At 43.6% G+C, this 17,103-nt stretch overlaps 1 protein-coding gene across 1 annotated transcript in view; it reads right to left on the bottom strand.

Moving 5' to 3' along the window:
* LOC309566581 (serine/threonine-protein kinase 4-like) overlaps positions 1-17,103 on the bottom strand; it is a 178,704-nt gene that overhangs the window by 154,345 nt on the left and 7,256 nt on the right. The window contains exons 2-3 of the mRNA XM_082271769.1: positions 4,782-4,862; positions 606-734 (exon numbers count right to left, since the gene is read on the bottom strand). Coding sequence (XP_082127895.1) covers positions 606-734; positions 4,782-4,862 — 210 coding nt within the window. The remainder of the gene's footprint in view (positions 1-605; positions 735-4,781; positions 4,863-17,103) is intronic.

The following is a 17,103-nucleotide window of genomic DNA, read 5'->3' as shown; positions in this document are numbered from 1 at the left end:
CAACTTTGTGGGAACAGTTTGGGGATGGCCCCTTCCTGTTCCAACATGATTGTGCACCAGTGCACATAGCAAGGTCCATAAACACATGGCTGAGCGAGTTTGGGATGGAGGAACTTAACTGGCCCGCACAGAGTCCTGACCTCAACCCGATAGAACACCTTTGGGATGAATTAGAGCAGAGACTGTGAGCCAGGCCTTCTCATCCAAAATCAGTGCCTGACCTCACAAATGCACTTCTGGATGAATGGTCAAACATTCCCATAGACACACTCCTAAACCTTGTGGGCAGCCTTCCCAGAAGAGTTGAAGCTGTTATAGCTGCAAAGGATGGGCCAACTCAACATTAAACCCTACGGACTAAGACTGGGATACCATTAAGGTTCATGTGCGTGAAAAGGCAGGCGTCCCAATACTTTTGGTAATATAGTGTATATAGAGTTAGGTCCATGTGGGAAAATAAAGGTCTCTGTTAATTACAGCACAAATAAAAATGAGAATATGCTGCTCTGATGAATGTTAATACTATTCTAAACCTAAATGACAATTTTTCAAGAATGCGTTCTGTATTTAAAGATAAAATAAATGCATACATAAAACTACCTTACCTGTCACATTGCTGCATAATAGAGATTTCCTTAATGATTTCTTGAAGGTCTGACTCTACTGGAATCTGCTTAATAGCCACAATCTGGCTTGTTTCTTTATGGCTGGCTTTAAAAACACTGCCATAGGACCTGAAGGAGAAATGATTATTTTATTTCAAGGTTTTATCATGGAAGGGATTAGGGATAGATATATAGATAGGATAGATGAGATAAATAAGATAGATTCATACGTGTGTGTGCAGCCTATTGCATTAGAGTTTGCACCCCAAAGCTCAAACACACGTGTGTGTGTGTGTGTGTATATATATATACACACACACACACACACACACACAGTATATATACACACACATATTATATATATATATATATATATATATATATATATATATACACACACACATACATACATACATGGCACACATAGGCCCCTTTCACATGGGGCAGATCCGTTTTGACAGACTTAGCTGATCCCCGCTGAGCAGGCGAATGACAGGTCCGTCTCCGCTCACTGTGCTGAAATTGACCTTTCAGAGTCCCGCTCTCCTCTATGGGTCCCACTGATCCCTCTCCTCTGATCCTATCCGATCCGACCCGACCCGCTTGGCAGATGGCGAACATATCGCCATCTGTCTGTTTTCAGCGGATCTTGTTGGATCGGATGCTAGGTGGATATATGTCAGCTAACATCCGCCTCCCCATAAGGGAGAATTGGTGGCCCGATCAGGTCCGCCTGAAAAACAGGCGGACTTGTTCGGTCTGCTTGTGCGAATGGGTCTTTATAAATAAATGTAAGCAAACAATTTAAAATGTTTTAAAACATGGACGGTGTCAGTAGGGCAATGGATGGTGTCATTAGGGCAGTGGACAGTGTCAGTAGAGCAGTGGACACGTCAGTAGGGGAGAGATTGGTGTCAGACCCCGTTCACACTGGGGCGACCCGACTTGCCGGGGCGACCTGTGAAGTCGCGGTACGCAGCTCGCACAGCGACCTCGGAGCGGCCGGCACGGACTTCATATCATTGAAGTCAATGCAGGTCGCTCCAGGCCGCCCCAAAGAAGCTCCGGACCCTTTTTCTAAGTCAGAGCGACTTGTGTCGCTCCTATTAGAACGGGTCCTGTGCTGCTCTATGGCAGGCGACCCACGGCGACTTGTCAGGCGACCAGGTCACCTGACAGGTCGCCCCAGTGTGAACGGGGTCTCAGTCAGTAGAGCAGTGGATGGTGTCACTAGTTTATTTGTATTATTTATATATTTTTTTTACAATTTTATGTCTTATTTTTTTTTTTTCACAATAATGGGAATCCATTTCTCTGATGTTCATTGACAGACACAGCTCTTCATCTTCTTGATCGTAGGGTTATATTGCCCCCTTCAGGAGTAGGACACTAGGCAGGAAAAAGCTTGAACACGCCTAAAGGGGCAGTCCCTGGGGGTATACTAACACTTCCTGCTATAGGTATTCAGTTTTGTAACAAGCAGTATCAGAAGGAAAAAACAACTCCACAGAGGGGTGGGTGCTGTGTCCGTCAATAAACATCAGAGAAATGGATTTTACGATTAGACAAAAATCCCATTTTCTCTTTCGTTCATTGATGGACACAGCTCTTCATTTTCTTGACCATTGGGACGTCCCAAAGCAGTGTCAAACCTGAGGGGTGGGAACAGCAGAAAAAACAAACTTCCCCAAGGCTAAACATAGCCAACCAGGTAACTTGGAGCTCAACTGTCACCAACTAGAGCTCACGTGAACAAAACACCCTCAAAGAGGACCAGGTCCTCTAAACAGCAGCCTGCAAAGCTTTGCGGCCAAAAGAAGCATCCACAGATGCCAACACATCCACTTTATAGAACTTTGTAAATGTGTGTACAGACAACCAGGTAGCCGCCTGCAGACCTGCGTCACTGATGCCTGATGACGGAAGGCCCAGGAGGCACTAAGCGCCTGAATAGAGTGCGCCTTGACAGGGAAAGGAGGGACCTGACCCTTTATAGGATAAGCCTGAACCACAGTCTGTCTGATCCATCTGGAAATGGTCGCAGCAGAAGCAGCCAGAAAAAAAATGAATACCTATAGCAGGAAGTGGGAGTATAACCCCAGGGACTGCCCCATAGGCGTGTTCAAGCTTTTTCCCTGCTTAGTGTCCTACTCCTGTAAGGGGCAGTATAACCCTATGGTCAAGAAGAAGAGCTGTGTCCATTAATGAACGAAAGAGAAGTTACTTTTTATTATTTTTATTTATAATTATTTTAGGAGCCATGTTGGGGGGGCTTTGGTGAATATATCAGGGGTCTAAACAGACCCCCTGAGGTCTCAGTTTTGGCTTGGGCCAAATGGGGAATCTGCGCTGCACGGGGTGATTAGGGTAGATAGATAGATAGATAGATAGATAGATAGATAAGATAGATAGATAGATAAGATAGATAGATAAGATAGATAGATAAGATAGATAAGATAGATTAGATAGATAGATAGATAGATAGATAGATAGATAGATAGATAGATAGATAGATAGATAGATAGATAGATAGATTAGATAGATTAGATAGATTAGATAGATTAGATAGATTAGATAGATTAGATAGATTAGATAGATTAGATAGATTAGATAGATTAGATAGATTAGATAGATTAGATAGATAGATTAGATAGATTAGATAGATTAGATAGATTAGATAGATTAGATAGATTAGATAGATTAGATAGATTAGATAGATTAGATAGATTAGATAGATTAGATAGATTAGATAGATAGATAGATAGATAGATAGATAGATAGATAGATAGATAGATAGATAGATAGATAGATAGATAGATAGATTTAATTACTTACTTAATTACTTGATACAACCAATTGTTTCTTTAAACTACTGTGCTTGCCTTGCAATGTAAAAGGAGCTAATTATAATCCAATGTCTTAAACTTGTGCAGTTGGAACCATCTCTTTCCTGAGCTATTTTGGGCTGACAGCAGACCATAAATAAATTAAAATACAGCGTATGAAGGAGTCCCCAAAAAAAAGGCACAGGGGATCACCATCACTGGGCAGGTATTATACTGCTTGGAACACATCCAAGGCTAATGGCATCGTAATGACAGTAACAAGACTTACATTCGTTCTGAAGTGTTAAACAACCATAAGTCCCAGCACCATAGTATGAATGATAATATATAATAACAGGTTCCGCATGACAGCTGTGTTGATTGGATACTGCAAATTGGACACAGATTTAGAAATGATGGCAACAAGATCTCAATTCCTAATCAGCTACACCCCAACAGTTTGAGATGGTTCCTCGAATTTAGTCAAACCCACAGCAAATTCAGCTGTATGTGGTTAGCGCTTAAGTTCTTCTGTCATATAGTACTTCCCCAGGTGACAATAAATTAAGTTTATTTTTACCCAACTGACTAATGCTAAATAATTTTTTTATTCGTTTTTTTTTTTTTACAACAGTAGGAGTAGGAACACCCAAAAATATTTGGTAGATGGACACAGAACCAAAAATTATTGCAGGGAGGCTCCAATGCATAAAAAACATCTTTTAGCCATTGGCCCCTTTTGAAGGACATTTTTTAAAACGGTTACAGGTCTCTTCTCAGGTTTTAGATTTTTATACCAATGGAGCCAATACTTTGTATATTGGGATACATTGAGCAAAATGTGGGATCAGCGTCCAAACGTATCACAGTTCTGGGATGTTTATACCAGGCTAGGAAGGGGATTACTTCCAAGTGGATAAAACCTGGACCACCCTCTGTAATGAATTAGCTGAAAATGGTCAATACAATAGTAAGGGAAAAAACTTATAGAAGAAGGGGTAATTAAATTAGATTTGAGATGATATGGAAAATATGGATTGAAACCCTAGGACTGATATCCAAATTTGAGAATATATAGAAAGTCTGTGTTCCTGTATTATATTAATTTTATTCAACAAAATTATTTGTATTCTTATATAAAATTATTTGTTGTTTTTGTAAAAAAAATATATTCTTTATTGTCTGCACCTACAAAGTCCCACTAAAATCTTCTATCTGATCTGACAACACCATTATGTAAATAATTGTGTTGTTTTGTATGGAATTTTTGCATCCAGGAAAGGAAAAAAAAATTAAAATAAAACTGAATTGCATTAAAAGGAAAAAAAAGGTAAAAAAATGTGATGCTCACCCTTCTCCGAGTTTCTCCAGCACATCAAAAACTTCTTCAGGCTGCTTATTCAAGTTTTCTTCGCTCAACTTTTTTAATTGCCTGTGAAAAAGTAAAAAATAAATTCTACAGTTTGCTTCAACAATCCAAGACACACAAAATTACATGATATTTTCATATCTCCACCTTTATAAAAATACTAAAATTGGTACATTTCCAAAAATGTTAGGTGAGTTAATACAAAAAAGGCCCACCAGCAATCTGCCTATTATATGGCATAAGCCATATCACTTTACAGGGCTCGAAAAAAAAGGAAATACCCTAGCAACCCAGGAACAAAATAGAAGGCAAGTGTTTTGTTTTTTTCTAAAATTCCCATAATGCGAAAAAATTGAACCTGGTAGTGCCTTCAGTAGGAGTCAAGTGGTTTATGCTTATTTATTTTTTTCTATTAACATGGAGGTCAAAAAGTATCTAAATGTCAAAAAGAAAAAAAAAAGAAAATATTAAAGTTTAGCAGTCCTTACACAATGTGGTTTTTCTTCTTTACTTTCACCTGGTAACCCTGCAAATAACACACTTCCTTTGTGGCTACATTTACTCTACTGGTATCTATGGGGGCAGCCATGGTTGTCACACAGCCTAGACTTCATACATGTCTTCCTTTGTTCATTTCCATTACATGGTGGACAATGGGGTTAGTATTTATGAACTGGGATTAGTTGTTCAAAAATCAAATCTTTTCAGCTCCAATAAAGTGGCAGGGCACTGCATTTCTGGCAAGATCAACTTTTTTTTTTTTCTGTACTCGCTGAAAATGGTCTTAGCCTAAAAGAAGGAAGACGAAAGCAACAGCCCCATTTTAAGACTGGTAATCGGCAATATACAAAATGACTGTTTTAGGCTTTAGATACACTTTAGTAAACTGGGTAAAATAGTTTAAGGAAATCACCAAGGAGTTTTTGTAGACTTGACAAATTAAAACTCTTTTAGGGAAGCAAAAAAATCTCTGAAATAGTTTGTGTGTCAGAAGCGTATATGATACAGAACAAAATTATATCTCGGTTTGAAATTTTTTTAAAGCATTCAGTACTTTTTGGTGTTTTCTGCATTTGCTTCTCTGATTACTCTCAAAGCCTTAGTCATTTTTGGGAATGGGGACTGGTTTTCTTATGTTCCACAAAACCTTGTATGATGATGATGATAAAGCACACTCCTAAAGCCCTAGTCCAAGGGTCTCCAAACTTTCAGAAAAAAGGGCCAGTTTACTGTCCTGGAGGCTTTAGAGGGACCAGACTGTGGTCAGTTGGATTAAAAAAAGCACCCTGGTATCAGTGAGAGTAAACAGTGCCCCATCATTCATTTTAGTGGGAGAAATAGTGCCCCATTGTTGGCATTCAAAGTGGGAATGGTGCCTCATCATTGGTGGCTGTGGGAGAGACGGTGCCCCATCAATGGTGGCTGTGGGAGGAATGGTGCCCCATCATTGATGGCTGTGGGAGGAATGGTGCCCATAAGTGGTGGCTGTGGGAGAGATGGTGCCCCATCATTGGTGGCTGTGGGAGAGATGGTGCCCCATCATTGGTGGCTGTGGGAGAGATGGTGCCCCATCATTGGTGGCTGTGGGAGAGATGGTGCCCCATCATTGGTGGCTGTGGGAGAGATGGTGCCCCATCATTGGTGGCTGTGGAAGAGATGGTGCCCCATCATTGGTGGCTGTGGAAGGAATAGTGCCCATCATTACTGTCAGTGGGAGGAATGGTGCCCCATCATTGCTGGCTGTGGGAGGAATGGTGCCCCATCATTGGAGGCTGTGGGAGGAATGGTGCCCCATCATTGGTGGTTCTTGGAGGAATGGTGCCCCATCATTGGTGGCTGTTGGAGGAATGGTGCCCCATCATTGGTGGCTGTGGGAGGAATGGTGCACCATCATTGGTGGCTGTGGGAGGAATGGTGCACCATCATGTTGGCTGTGGGAGGAATGGTGCACCATCATGGTGGCTGTGGGAGGAATGGTGCCCCATCATTGGTGGCTGTGGGAGGAATGGTGGCCCATCATTGGTGGCTGTGGGAGGAATGGTGGCCCATCATTGGTGGCTGTGGGAGGAATGGTGCCCCATCATCGGTGGCTGTGGAAGGAATGGTGCACCATCATTGGTGGCTGTGGGAGGAATGGTGCACCATCATGGTGGCTGTGGGAGGAATGGTGCCCCATCATTGGTGGCTGTTGGAGGAATGGTGCCCCATCATTGGTGGCTGTGGGAGGAATGGTGCCCCATCATTGGTGGCTGTGGGAGGAATGGTGCCCCATCATTGGTGGCTGTGGGAGGAATGGTGCCCCATCATCGGTGGCTGTGGAAGGAATGGTGCCCCATCATCGGTGGCTGTGGGAGGAATGGTGCCCCATCATTGGTGGCTGTGGAAGGAATGGTGCCCCATCATTAGTGTCATTGGGAGGAGTGGTGCCCCATCATTGGTGTCAGTGGGAGGAGTGGTGCCCCATCACTGGTGGCTGTGGGAAGAACGATGCCCCATCATTGGTGTCAGTGGATGGCATGGTGTCCCAAGAGCCAAATAAAGAAAATCAAAAGGGCCACATCCAGCCCACAGACCGCAGTAGTGAGACCACTGCCCTAGTCCATTTTTTGCAAAAAAGTAATAAATGCAATAATATTGATCAAATGATCAATGCGCATTAGCTACTTGTAAACTGAAGTCAGCAGAGCATTGTATCTGCAACCAGCGCATCGCAGATGCAATGCACATGCTCTATCATTGTCTTCCCCCTAACCTGAGGTCTGTCGGGTCATACAGACTTGCTGCTATTGGACTAAAGGAAGCTGCGGCTAAACAACAAAGCAGTGTGCTCTGCATAATTCCTTTACCACGATGGCAGATAGGACACATAGTTATTCAAAACAGGTGCGCACATGGATGACTCAGCTGTGTAGAACAACAAAAATTCTGCGAGAAGATACACCCCACAATTTAGTTATGAGGGGGTAATTTGGGTTTTAGGGATGCTGTATGCAACCATGCTTCATACACCCTCAATTTGGTTGTAATATCATTCATGGTCAAAAAGATGAACCTAGCATGACATTATCATCACATTATGACAGTACGAAAAAAGCATAGTGCAGAAACATGTTCACCTGAGCACATATTGTACATCTAAATGATTCCACTTTTACTACATTTATCCTTACGCCAATATTATTATAGTAGTACAAGTTATAAAAAGTGTAAATAGTGGAACTAATCTTAAAATTGAAGACTAGGCATCACCAAGTGCCAATTTGCATCAAATACTTGAGAACCTAATGCTGCAACCCACCCCCCAACCCTATGAACCCTAGGGGGCCACTGTGTGCAGTTTAATGAATTATGAAGTGGTTCTACTGAGCAGTACCACCTCGGTGCATCAACGGGTGCTTCAAAGCTGGGTACCTAAGGTCTCTTATTGCACTGGAATGGGCTGGGTTCAGCCCTTGGAAAAGAACTTTTGGAATTCAGCAATGGCATAATGCAGGTGCCCAGATTTTGGGAATGCAGCTACAGGTTGCGAAACAAGAGAGATAATTGGCACTATCTGGTGGGTCCGTTTTGACAGACTTCGCTGATCCCGCTGAGCAGGCGGATGACAGGTCCGTCTCCGCTCACTGTGCTGAGATGGACCTGTCAGAGTCCCGCTCTCCTCTATGGGTCCCACTGATCCCTCTCCTCTGATCCCATCCGATCCGACCCGCTTGGCAGATGGCGAGCAGGCCAGGAAACGGACAGGCGGACTTGATCAGTCTGCTTGTGTGAAAGGGTCTTTATAAATAAATGTAAGCAAACAATTTAAAATGTTTTAAAACATGGACGGTGTCAGTAGGGCATTGGACACGTTAGAGCGCTGCCTGACTACACAAAGAGCAGAGTTCTTCTGCTTACCCGGCGTGGGCGCTCTCATACGAAGTCCCTCCTCCTGGACCGGCTCCTACCTATGATAGAAAGCACACTGGTGGCGTCTATCATAGGAGCCAGTCCAGGAGGCGGGACTTCGTATGAGAGCGCCCACGCCGGGTAAGCAGAACTCTGCTCTTTGTGTAATCAGGCGGTGCTCTAATCCCCATGCACTGGTCACTCTGCATTGGATGGGGGGGCACTGGTCACTCTGCATTGGATGGGGGGGCACTGGTCACTCTGCATTGGATGGGGGGGCACTGGTCACTCTGCATTGGATGGGGGGCACTGGTCAATCTGCATTGGATGGGGGGCACTGGTCAATCTGCATTGGATGGGGGGCACTGGTCACTCTGCATTGGATATGTGAATGAATGTGCAGAATATCGGCCCATATTGGCCGATACCGATACATTGTGACCAAAATATCGGTATCGGCCCTGGAAAAACCATATCGATCTATCCATACGTACACTTACTTCAATACTCCCAGTTAACCACTTGCCGCCCAGCCACCGCAGTCATACGGTGGCATTTTCCCACGAATCGCCGCACCTGTACGCCCAGTCACGGGAGAGAACCTGGGGCGCGCGATTGCTGAAAGGCACCCACGATCACTCCCTGTGAAGAGAGAACGGCAAGCTGCTGTTGTAAACACAGCAGTCCGTTATTCTCTCAGCTATCAACACAGAGCGCAAAAAATAAAAATTGCAGAGGTGATCAAATGCCACCAAAAGACAGCTCTACTTGTGGGAAAAAAGGACATAAATTTTATTTAGGTACAGCATCGCACGACAGCGCAATTGTCCGTTAAAGTAACGCAGTGCCCAATCACAAAACAATGGCCTGGTCATTAACCAGTTGACGACCGCCCGCCGCAGATGTACTGTGGCAGGCAGCCGCTCCCAGGCAGATCGCCGTACATGTACGGCGCTCGCTCTAGGGAGTCTAGGGGGCGAGCACGCCCTGCCGGCGGCACACTCGTCAGCGGGGAAGCCGATGTGTGTGTCAGGCGGCTCCGATTCCCAGCTGAGAGAGAAGGACGGTCGGCTGTTGTAAACACAGCTGACCGTTCTTCTCCCTAAAATAATCACAGAGCTCATGTGATCCTTCTATATAGGATCACATGTCTTTGTGGTCATCTCAGAAGCCACGCCCCTCCACAGTTAGAATCACTCCCCTAGGCTTACATTTAAACCCTTGATCACCCATAGGGTTAACCCCTTCCCTGCCAATGGCATTATTACAGTAACAGTGCATATTTTTAGCACTGATTACTGTAGTAATGTCACTGGTACCCCCAAAAGTGTCAAAAAATGTCAATTAGGGGTCCGATCTGTCCGCCGCAATGTCGCAGTACCCACAAAAAAAAAAATTGCAGATCGCCGCCGTTATTAGTAAAAAAAAAATAAAACAAAATAAAAATTACAAAAAAATATGTAGCAGAAAACAAAATTGGCCTAAAATGTTAAAAAATTTTGATTTTTAAATTTTTTTTTGCCAGTGTCATATAGCAGAATGTGAAAAATATAGTTTTTTTTTTTTTTCAAAATTGTCGCTATTGTTTTGTTTGTACCGCAAAAAAAAAAAAAAAATTGCACGGGTGATCAAATACCACCAAAAGAAAGCTCTATTTGTGGAGAAAAAAGGACATAAATTGTGTTTGGGTACAGCATCGCACGACCGCGCAATTGTCTGTTAAAGTAACGCAGTGCCGAATCGCAAAATAGGGCCTGGTCAGGAAGGGGGCAAATCCTTCCGGCCTTCCGGTGTAGAAGTGGTTAAGTATAACAATATTATAGTGTAGAAAGCATAACATTTTTAGCATGTTCACCAGTTTAACCACTTCTGTCGTAATGACTCACCTCTAGTGTCACTTCCTCTATGGGGAGGAGGGTCTCAATGACATTGGCAACAATGTCCCACTGATCAGCAGTAGGACAAGAATATCCTCCATATTCACCTAAATAGATGGTAAGAGCTCGCTTCAGCTCCAGCATTCTTTGCAGCACGTGAAGTGTTGAGTTCCATCCTGTTAGAACAGCCTGAATCAAGTGGTTTTTGGGTAGGCTAAGGTCTTCCTGAATGCACCTCAGTCGCTGCTTGGCAAGGATTGAATGGTGGGAATGGCCTGCGCACCTCTTCAGCATGCCAATTAGATCAATCAAAGCTCTCTGGTTTGACAGACCATCATTTACCACAAGTTGGAGGGTGTGTGCCATGCAACTGAGGTCTGACACTTCAGCAAGCCTCATTCCTTTCACCATGTTTGCTCCGCTGTCTCGCAGCACAAGCATCACTCGGTCTTTGTTTATCCCCCAGTCTTCAAGAATGCCTAGAAACATTTCTCTAATGTACTTCCCAGTGTGGGATCCTTGCATCACTTTTGTATTCAACACCAATTGCCTTTTTATCCATCTGCTGTCAATGAAGTGGCATGTGAGACTCATTAGTGACTCTGTTTGTCCTGACCAGCAGTCAGACGTGAATGAGAGTGAGTAGCCAGCATTCTCTGGTTGCAGCACAGCCTTTACTTTCTCAATGACCTTTTGGTGAATCTTTCCCAGCATTTTGGTTCGATAATACTTGGGATACAGGGATAGTGAAGGTATTTCACTTTGTGATTCAGTTTGTTTTTTATGTGCTGCATTATATAATTCAACATGATGAACTCTTAGATGGGCCCAAAGATTTGATGTATTTTTGGTTTTTGCAGTTGCTGATCCCATGCACGTATTGCACACTGCTGCTTTTACTGGGGATGGCTGAGGCGAGAAATAGTCCCAGACCACACTTTTACTTTTTTTGGCCGTCTGGCACCCTGCTTAGGTGGCTAGCTGGCTGGCACTCGGCTGTGGGTGGCTGGCTGGCACAGGGGCTGTAAGTGGCTGGCTGGCACCCTGCTATGGGTGGCTGGCAACCTGTTGTGGGTGGCTGGCTGGCACCCTGCTGTGGGTGGCTGGCTGGCACCTGCTGTGGCTGGCTTGTTGGCTTGCACCCTGCTGTGGTCGGCTGGCACCATGCTGTGGGTGGCTGGCTGGTATCCTGCTGCTGTGGGTGGCTGGCTGGCATCCTGTTGTGGGTGAGCGGCTGGCACCCTGTTGTGGCTGGCTGGCACCCTACTGTGGCTGGCTGGCACCCTACTGTGGCTGGCTGGCACCCTACTGTGGCTGGCTGTCTAGCTGGCACCCTGTTGTGGGTGGCTGGCTGGCACAGGGGCTGCGGGTGGCTGGCTGGCTGGCACAGGGGCTGCGGGTGGCTGGCTGGCACAGGAGCTGTGGGTGACTGGCTTGCTGGCACCCTATTGTGGGTGGCTTGCTGGCACCCTGCTGTGGGTGGGTGGCTGACTTCTCTGATAAGCATAAGCACGGTCCACATGGTCAACTGTCCGAAAGAGACAAAAAGGACATTGTGCATGTGCGGATTGTGACACGGATTTTTGCATGAAAATTGGTATCAGATTCCATTATTCACCATCCAAGACTTTTATTTGTCAATTTCCAGGAGAATTCAGGCTGTCTTGGATGCCAAAGGTGGTCCAACACCATATCCAGTAACGATTTCATTCTTTTAACATACTTGAGTCCATAATTTTGTCTAACCCCTGCATGTCACCTAGGTTTTTAATCTACACTTTTTGAGGGGCTCCAGTATTTGTGTCTGTTGTGGAGAAAAATTTACTTTTAGTTCTCTAATAAACTTAAAGTGATTCTAAAGGTGTGTTTTTTTTTTTTTAAGAGTCTCTTCTCTTTGGGTTCCTCTGCTTGCGGTCCTGGATCCCCCCTCCTGCCAAGTGCCCCCAATAGCAAGCCTCTTTGACACTGTTTTTGTTAACGCATCAATATCTGGTTGGATGGATGTAGAATCAATTCTCAGTGAATTCTCAATGAGCTCATCAGATATTTTGGTTCTAATTTGCCCTTTGTGTTACTCACAAATATAGAATATAAGTGTTGCCGAAATCTGATAACGTGAATAAAGGTTTGATTGTGCAGAGTGGGATATTTTTCTAAAACTTATGAAAGTCCAGTAAAGGCATACTGTCAAATTTTTCTTCGGCTGCATAAGTTCGCTAATTGTGAACGCATTTAAAAAAAAAAATTTACATTTTAAAAATTTACAATTTTGTGTTGGGCCGCAGGTTGGAAGCCCTTGCTTTTCATGATCCTGGAGCTTCCCCCTCTGGTCATCCAGCAGCATTGGATCATTGCACCTTACAATAGATGCCGATTTCATAGCTTTACCTGTGACCAATTTGCTAATCATCAGGGAATTGTTTCAATTTATATTATTGGCATTAACCTTCTTAGCGGTATTCCCGAGCGTGGCTCGGGGTTACATTTCAGAGCCAAAAGCGGTAACCCCGAGACACACTCGGGGTACCGCCAGAAGCATCGCTGGATCCTGTAAAAGAGGTTACTTACCCTGTCACCGGGATCCAGCGATGTATGCGAGCGGTATGTGGCGGCGGAGCTTCCTCCCGATCCTCTGTGTGCCCCGGCTTCCGTCTCCTCCGACGTGACGTTCGCAGGGGGGGGGTGGAACCGGCGGCAAATTCAAATGTAAAACACACCAAAAACACTGATACTATTCAAAATAAAATAAATTCACATTACATTGCCCCCCAGTCCTGCAGTTTTACTGTACTATATATATATATATATATATACAGTGGGTACGGAAAGTATTCAGACCCCCTTAAATTTTTCACTCTTTGTTATATTGCAGCCATTTGCTAAAATCATTTAAGTTCATTCTTCTTCCTCATGAATGTACACATAGCACCCCATACTGACAGAAAAACACAGAATTGTTGACATTGTTGCAGATTTATTAAAAAAGAAAAACTGAAATATCACATGGTCCTAAGTATTCAGACCCTTTGCTGTGACACTCATATATTTAACTCAGGTGCTTTCCATTTCTTCTGATCATCCTTGAGATGGTTCTACACCTTCATTTGAGTCCAGCTGTGTTTGATTATACTGATTGGACTTGATTAGGAAAGCCACACACCTGTCTATATGAGACCTTCCAGATCACAATGCATGTCAGAGCAAATGAGAATCATGAGGTCAAAGGAACTGCCTGAAGAGCTCAGAGACAGAATTGTGGCAAGGCACAGATCTGGCCAAGGTTACAAAAAGATTTCTGCTGCACTTAAGGTTCCTAAGAGCACAGTGGCCTCCATAATCCTCAAATGGAAGACATTTGGGAAGACCAGAACCCTTCCTAGAGCTGGCCGTCCGGCCAAACTGAGCTATCGGGGGAGAAGAGCCTTGGTGAGAGAGGTAAAGAAGAACCCAAAGATCACTGTGGCTGAGCTCCAGAGATGCAGTCAGGAGATGGGAGAAAGTTGTAGAAAGTCAACCATCACTGCAGCCCTCCACCAGTCGGGGCTTTATGGCAGAGTGGCCCGACGGAAGCCTCTCCTCAGTGTAAGACACATGAAAGCCCGCATGGAGTTTGCTAAAAAACACCTGAAGGACTCCAAGATGGTGAGAAATAAGATTCTCTGGTCTGATGAGACCAAAATAGAACTTTTTGGCCTTAATTCTAAGCGGTATGTGTGGAGAAAACCAGGCACTGCTCATCACCTGTCCAATACAGTCCCAACAGTGAAGCACGGTGGTGGCAGCATCATGCTGTGGGGGTGTTTTTAAGCTGCAGGGACAGGACGACTGGTTGCAATCGAGGGAAAGATGAATGCGGCCAAGTACAGGGATATCCTGGACAAAAACCTTCTCCAGAGTGCTCTGGACCTCAGACTGGGCCGAAGGTTTACCTTCCAACAAGACAATGACCCTAAGCACACAGCTAAAATAACGAAGGAGTGGCTTCACAACAACTCCGTGACTGTTCTTGAATGGCCTCGCCAGAGCCCTGACTTAAACCCAATTGAGCATCTCTGGAGAGACCTAAAAATGGCTGTCCACCAACGTTTACCATCCAACCTGACAGAACTGGAGAGGATCTGCAAGGAGGAATGGCAGAGGATCCCCAAATCCAGGTGTGAAAGACTTGTTGCATCTTTCCCAAAAAGACTCCTGGCTGTATTAGATCAAAAGGGGGCTTCTACTAAATACTGAGCAAAGGGTCTGAATACTTAGGACCATGTGATATTTCAGTTTTTCTTTTTTAATAAATCTGCAACAATGTCAACAATTCTGTGTTTTTCTGTCAGTATGGGGTGCTATGTGTACATTCATGAGGAAGAAGAATGAACTTAAATGATTTTAGCAAATGGCTGCAATATAACAAAGAGTGAAAAATTTAAGGGGGTCTGAATACTTTCCGTACCCACTGTATATATATATATATATATATATATATATATATATACACACACACATATACACATACATACACATATTATATATATATATATATATACACACACATACACACACACACACACACACACACACACACATACATACTTTACCTTATTTATAGTTTTTTATTATATTATAATTTATGATTTTGTGTTTCAAACTTTATCATACCCGAGATGTTATAAAGAAGAATGCACAGTAAAATAAAAAAATAAAAAATATGTAAATAGTTGGTTTGGGCTGCTCATTCTCAAGAATTACATGCAAAATAATGGTACCGCTTTCAGCACCTAAAATCCGAAAGAATCATACCGCCAGGGAGGTTAAGGAAGCACTATTGGAGGCCTCAGTGACCATATGAATAGTGGTATTGAACTGGAACTAGGGATGCACCGATCCGACTTTTTTGGAGCCGATACCGATATCTGGCGTTGTGAAATCGCCGATACCAATACGGAACCGATCCGGAGCTACACACAAAGCAAGCGGCTGCAGTACAGAGCAAAGCCGCTGCTTCATGTGTGTGGCTCCTCCATTCACAGGCGGAGTGCATCTGATATCACTCCGCCTGTGAGCCGGACCTATACAGGAAGTAGCGGCTCCCATCACATACTATTACTGCACCTAGTAAGGGATGGCTGAGCCGTTACTCAGCAAAAACCGGATCCGCCCGTGGGACGGCTAAATTTTACCAATCTCCGATCCAGCTATTTTGTCCAGGTCGGGGCCGATTTCCGATCCGAATATCAGATCGGTGCATCCTTAACTGGAACTAAGGTTGAGCACCTGTTTTGTCTTCTCGTTTCAGCAATACCCTCTCCCCAGGTTTTAGGCCTTAGAGGGATAAGACTTCCTTTCCTGGCAGAAGCCCAGGAGGCAAAAAAAAACTCCAAAAAAACTCCAATGCCACCACGAATGTTTATATCCTTCAGGCTCCAGCATGAATCATTGGCAACAAGCCTTCTGGGTTTTTTTTGCTCTAGCTGCCAGGTACACTCCCTTCCAAACAGGCAGAAGTAAACAATAGTCTAAACTTAGGGGAACCCCAACAAATCTGCTAAAACTATCACAAGTAGGGTTCAGACAAAACTAAAGGCCACCTACAACATTGGATTTAGACTAGGGACAGCTTAAGGCAGGATCCGTATATACACACACTAAAAAAGACATGCAAGTATACGTAGACCATATCTCACTTTAGATTTGTCTTAGCATATGGCAAACAAAAGCAGAACTAATGGAAAGTTGCCCAATTGCGTCTTGCACAATGACGGCTAGAGTTACCAGAACACAAATGTCATAGCAGCTACACAGAAGACCTAGCGCTCTTCTACAATGCATACAGTATGTGTAAATGAAATAAAAGGGCTGACTTTCTGATATCCGATTGTGACAACACATCCTGTATCATTACTCCGACAAGGCAGCCTTTTACTGGTTGTGGGTTAACACCACAATACAGATCACAACTGCTTTCTTGCAGATATGGTTTGCTTTACCAGATATATATATACGTGCGCACAGAGCAGACTGGTCAAAAAGGAGCTGAAAAAACTAAAGCCAATTAAAGTACAGTAATACATTTTATAAATATACCATTTATTTTAAAATAATACATTTAAAAGATAATGCTGTAATAAAGATATAAAAAAAATAAAAACACTGTATAAAAGGTACACTCCAGTTTAACCACTTAAGCCCCGGAAGATTTTACCCCCTTCCTGACCAGGGCCTATTTTGCGATTCGGCACTGCGTGACTTTAACGGACAATTGCGCGGTCGTGCGACGCTGTACCTAAACAAATTTGACGTCCTTTTTTTCCCACAAACAGAGCTTTCTTTTGGTGGTATTTGATCACCTGTGCGATTTTTTGATCATGCGCTATAAACGAAAAAAGAGCGTCAATTTTGCAAAATATTTTTCACATTTTTTTTATATGAAATTCCCCCCCAAAAAAATGTAAAAATCAAAATTTTTTAACATTTTCGGCCAATTTGTTTTATGCTACATATGTTTGGTATAAAAAAAAAAAAAAAAAAAAAAATCGCAAAAAGCGTAT

Source organism: Pelophylax lessonae, assembly GCF_965119305.1.
Source record: "Pelophylax lessonae genome assembly, chromosome: 11".
Classification (NCBI taxonomy): domain Eukaryota; kingdom Metazoa; phylum Chordata; class Amphibia; order Anura; family Ranidae; genus Pelophylax; species Pelophylax lessonae.
This window is presented reverse-complemented; position numbering and strand designations above follow the sequence as displayed.